The sequence below is a fragment of the Salvia miltiorrhiza genome, chromosome 8 (genome assembly GCF_028751815.1).
Source record: "Salvia miltiorrhiza cultivar Shanhuang (shh) chromosome 8, IMPLAD_Smil_shh, whole genome shotgun sequence".
In the NCBI taxonomy this organism is placed as follows: Eukaryota; Viridiplantae; Streptophyta; class Magnoliopsida; order Lamiales; family Lamiaceae; genus Salvia; species Salvia miltiorrhiza.
The window spans coordinates 51,739,213-51,743,760 of record NC_080394.1 but is presented as its reverse complement, the minus strand read 5'-3'; the positions used below and the strand labels follow the sequence as shown (position 1 = coordinate 51,743,760).

General features: G+C 44.6%; 1 protein-coding gene across 1 annotated transcript; it reads left to right on the top strand.

Annotated features, from left to right (window-relative positions):
• The first annotated feature begins 2,316 nt into the window (after positions 1-2,316).
• On the top strand, positions 2,317-4,030 carry LOC130998962 (probable methyltransferase At1g29790). Its single transcript, XM_057924405.1, has one exon. It carries the CDS (start codon positions 2,572-2,574, stop codon positions 3,931-3,933), a length of 1,362 nt encoding a protein of 453 aa, XP_057780388.1. The 5' UTR covers positions 2,317-2,571; the 3' UTR covers positions 3,934-4,030.
• The last annotated feature ends 518 nt before the right edge of the window (positions 4,031-4,548 follow it).

The following is a 4,548-nucleotide window of genomic DNA, read 5'->3' as shown; positions in this document are numbered from 1 at the left end:
GGGCGGTTCTTGGTACTGGTATAGTGGAGTAAATGCCTCATCAATAGGCGGCTGTTTCTGCTCAGCAGCATTTTTCTGAGCATCCAACACCGCTTGCAATTGCTCTCTCAATGCACGGACTTCTTCCGCAGTGGCCATCGTCTTGAGTGTGGCTTTAGTTTTCTGGCGGAGTGAAGCTTCAAGTTCCGGATCAAAATCTACTAGAGGTAAATTTTTAGATCTTGTGTTCATAAACCACCTAAACAAGCCACCAGTTTCAAATTAGAACCACAAGAAAGAAGTAAAAAAAAAAACTTAAATAAATAACAGAAATAAAAGTCCAGAGTAGTATCAAACAATTAACGGAATAGTACTGATAAAAATCAGTCCCCGGCAACGGCGCCAAAAACTTGTTCGCTATATTATTTACACGCCGCAAGTGTACGGGTGCAATTGTATATAGTGGCAAACAAGGTAGAATCCACAGAGACTAATGATTATCAATGCCTACTCTTAATTACTTTACTCTATCTGGAAAACCGAATTGTAAAGGTTTGATTTTTGAAAACAAATTTAAATTGAAATAAAGGAATACTGAAAAGAAATCAAGCTGTGAAAATGCGAAGTAACAGAAGAAAGAGAGTTTCCCAAGGCAAAGGTTTCAACAGATTCTCCTAACTAACATGATTGATTCAATTAATGAGATAATTCCTAAGGCAATCTCAAAGTTAATTCATACCCACTCCCGTGGCATACAAATCGTTGATTACATGCAAGGCTACCATCCCTGGATCACACTTCTAACATGTAACTCCTAAAAGTTCCTAGGATTAACGCCCTCACAATTATTAATTCCCTTTAGAATTAGAATAAATGTGTTCTATGTTCTTAGTTCAGGTTATAATTATCATCTCCCGATCTCAAATTAAAACCTATGATAATGCTAAATTGGTGATCAAGCAATAAAGCAAGCAATTATAACAAGAACATAGAAAGGAATATAAATCTCAATTAATTAAATCAACAGTCAGAAAATTGAATCGTGTTTACTCCCTAAACCCTGGGAAAAAGGGATTTAGCCACACATAGACATATGACTAATAATCACAATCTCAATAAAACTAATAAACATAAAACTATGAAAAACCGTAGAGAAATCGAGATTCTTCAGTCTTGCTCTTGCTCCGTGTCTCACAGCTCTCAAGAAAAGTCAGAATATGATAAAAGATGTCTGGGATAAGCTAAAAGATGGTATTTATATGCCCTAGGTCGTCTAGCTCGAAAATACTCCAAAAATCGCGTTTTAGGTGAAAAAGCGGAAAAGTTGGGCTGACTCGGCGCCTCGCGCGGGCTGGTCGCGCGACCGCATGGCTGGGCCGCGCGAGCTCGCGCAGCCACCTCGCGCGGCCGCGCCCCCCGGACCGCGTGATCTTCCCAGACTTCCTGTCTTCCTCGCGCGGGCATGTCGCGCGGCCGCATGGCTGGGCCGCGCGAGCTCGCGCGGTCTCCTCGCGCGGCCGCGCGCCTGGCCCGCGCGGTCTTCCAGCGGGTTCTGCATCCTCGCGCGGCCGTGGCATGCGGCCGCATGCCCGGACCGCGCGACTTCCCGGCGCCCGTCCTCGCGCACGGCCGCGTGTCCTCCGACACACGGACTTCCCGGCGCCCGTTCTTGCTCATCCGATGCCCGATTCTTGCCCCGTTCATGCCTATGGACTCGTCACTTCGCGTATTCCACTACGCTTCATCCAAAACTCCACAAAATGGGTCCAAAACCTGTAAAAAAACAACACGAGCACGGACGAGTAGTCTATTCCACACAAATTTAACAATTCAAACCAAAGACTCTCAAGAACTCAATGAAAACGCCCAAAAAACTATGAATAAACGCGACAAAGGAGATGAAAAATGCAACTAGAACATTATCCCTTTAAAAATGGTGTGATAATATTATCCCTCCTTTGTAGTGTACATGAGGAATGAATAATGGTCAAATAGGAAATGTGGAAAAAGAAAGGAAGGATTTAAATGCTGAAATTTTGTTTATCTTTCCTTTTCTCATGATAAATTTACAATAAAAGAGAACGCACCCAAAAGATAAGTTCATTATTTTTTCTTCCTTATTTTCTTTTCAAGGAGGGATAATATTATCCCTCTATTTTGGTGTGATAATATTATTCCTCCTTGAACTGAAAATAAGAAAGGAAAAATAGTGAACTTCTCTTTTGTGTAAAATGTGAGATAAGATAAAAGATATTTAAATGCATAAATTTTTGTTATCCATCCAAATGGAGGGATAAAAAGCAAATTAACACACCCTTAACGTATGCGGCATGTACAATTTAGCTAGTGGTAATAATTAATTAAACAGAAGAAGTAGACTACTTTACTATCAGTATTACTTCATATCTACTTCGCAATGACTAATCTCAAGATTTTTATTATCACTACTCATTTTTTTTATCAACTTCCTTCATTCACACTCTCATTATTCCCCTATTCCTTAGTTAACACTTGATAATTCTTTCCACAAATTTAACTTTCTGTGACCATATCAACATATCATGCTTTTCTTGATCTCTCATACAAATCAACATGGCTCTAAAAAGATTCAAATCAATGAACAAACTCATCATCTACTTATCAATCCTGGCCGCCGCAGTCTGCATCGCCACCTTCTCCAAAGCCTACTCCCTCAAATCCTTCCTCCGCTCCGACGCCTCGTGCAACCACGCCACCGCCGCCGCCTTCTTCCCGTCCCACGTCAACGAGCAAGAGATCAAGGAAACGCTCGACCTAGTCATCCACAAGCTCAAGCACGAGCTCGACAACATGCGCGCGGGAGCCATGCCCCCGCGTTCCACCCACGCGCCTCTCCTCGCCGACGTCCTCGGCCTCATCGAGTCGGCCCACGCCTCCCTTTCCTTGGGAGAGGGAGAGGAAGCTAACCAGCAGGCGCGAACAAAAAATTTGTTCGCGCCTGCTGAGCATTTCCTGACCGAGGAGATCAGGAAATACATCCGGGTCAAGCCCAACCGGCTCGGGAAGCAGAACTTCATGGGCGCCAACGGCACGCACACGAGCGTCGGGCACGGGTGCTTCGCCGCGAGAGCCGAGCTGGAATCCTACATGGACTACGACGTCGGCGACGTCTGCAACGACGACTGGAAACTAGCGCAGAAGCTCATGATCCTCGGCTGCGACCCCCTGCCGCGGAGGCGCTGCTTCTCGCGAGCGCCGCAGCTCTACGCGGCGCCGCGCCCGATCAACGAGTCCCTCTGGAAGCTTCCAGAGGACCGGAACGTGCGGTGGAGCGGCTACCGGTGCAAGAACTTCACCTGCTTGGCTAGCAACGCTACGAAGAAGGGATTCTTCAAATGCGCAGACTGCTTCAATCTGGTGGATCACGAGCTCCCTAGGTGGATCGAGCCGGTGAATCTGGCCTCGGATTTCACGATCGGCGATGTTCTGGATCTGAAGCGCGGCGAGATCAGGATCGGGCTCGATTTCAGCGTGGGGACGGGGACGTTCGCGGCGAGGATGAAGGAGCGGAATGTGACGGTGGTGACGGCGACGGTGAATCTAGGGGCTCCGTTTAGCGAGACGATCGCGCTGCGGGGGCTGGTGCCGCTGTACGTGACGGTGAATCAACGGCTGCCGTTCTTCGACAACACGCTGGATCTGATCCACAGCACGCGGTTTCTGGACGGGTGGATTGATCTGGTGCTGCTGGAGTTCGTGGTGTACGATTGGGATCGGGTGCTGAGGCCGGGGGGGCTGATGTGGATTGATAGCTTCTTCTGTTTGAAGGAGGATTTGGAGGAGTATTTGGGGGTGTTTGGGATGTTGAGGTACAAGAGGCATAAGTGGATTGTGGTGCCTAAGTTTGATAAGAATGATGAGAGAGAGGTGTTCTTCTCTGCGGTCTTGGAGAAACCATCTAGGCCATTTAGATGATTGTCAATCGTTTGAGTTTTGGAAAATGTGATATTTCAGAATTTTTCATCTTTGGAATGATTAGAATAAGGTATAGCATATTGTTACTTGATGTTTCTATTTATTTTTGTAGATATTTGTTTTCGTATAATGGAGTTTGCTAGTTACCCATGTGTTGCACGATATGTATGAGAGTTCAAATTCATTTTGTGATGATTTGTGTGAAGGTTCTGAACTTGCTTGTAAGTGTGTTGCCATTTTTGGAGGAATGCAAATAATGCGGCTCGTGAGCTAATTAGTTTTGTTATAGGTTTTCAAGAAAAAATATTTGAAAGTTAAATTTTTCGTCTTAAATTTTTGACATTGCACTCCCGGTTTGAATCGATTCTTGTCAAATTTTTCATGTTAGAATACCCGGCCGATTCGGGCGGATTCCTACTCCAATTAATTAATGAATAAAATATAGCTCTTATATTTAATTAATTATATTCTAACTAGGATCAATTAATTACTGAAAAACTGGAATACAATCATACAAACACAATGTAAAAAATCTATCAGAATTTTAATTTGGAATACATCCTCATTCCAATCCTTGTAATCACTATTTTCTTGTTATGTACTCCATCCGTCCCA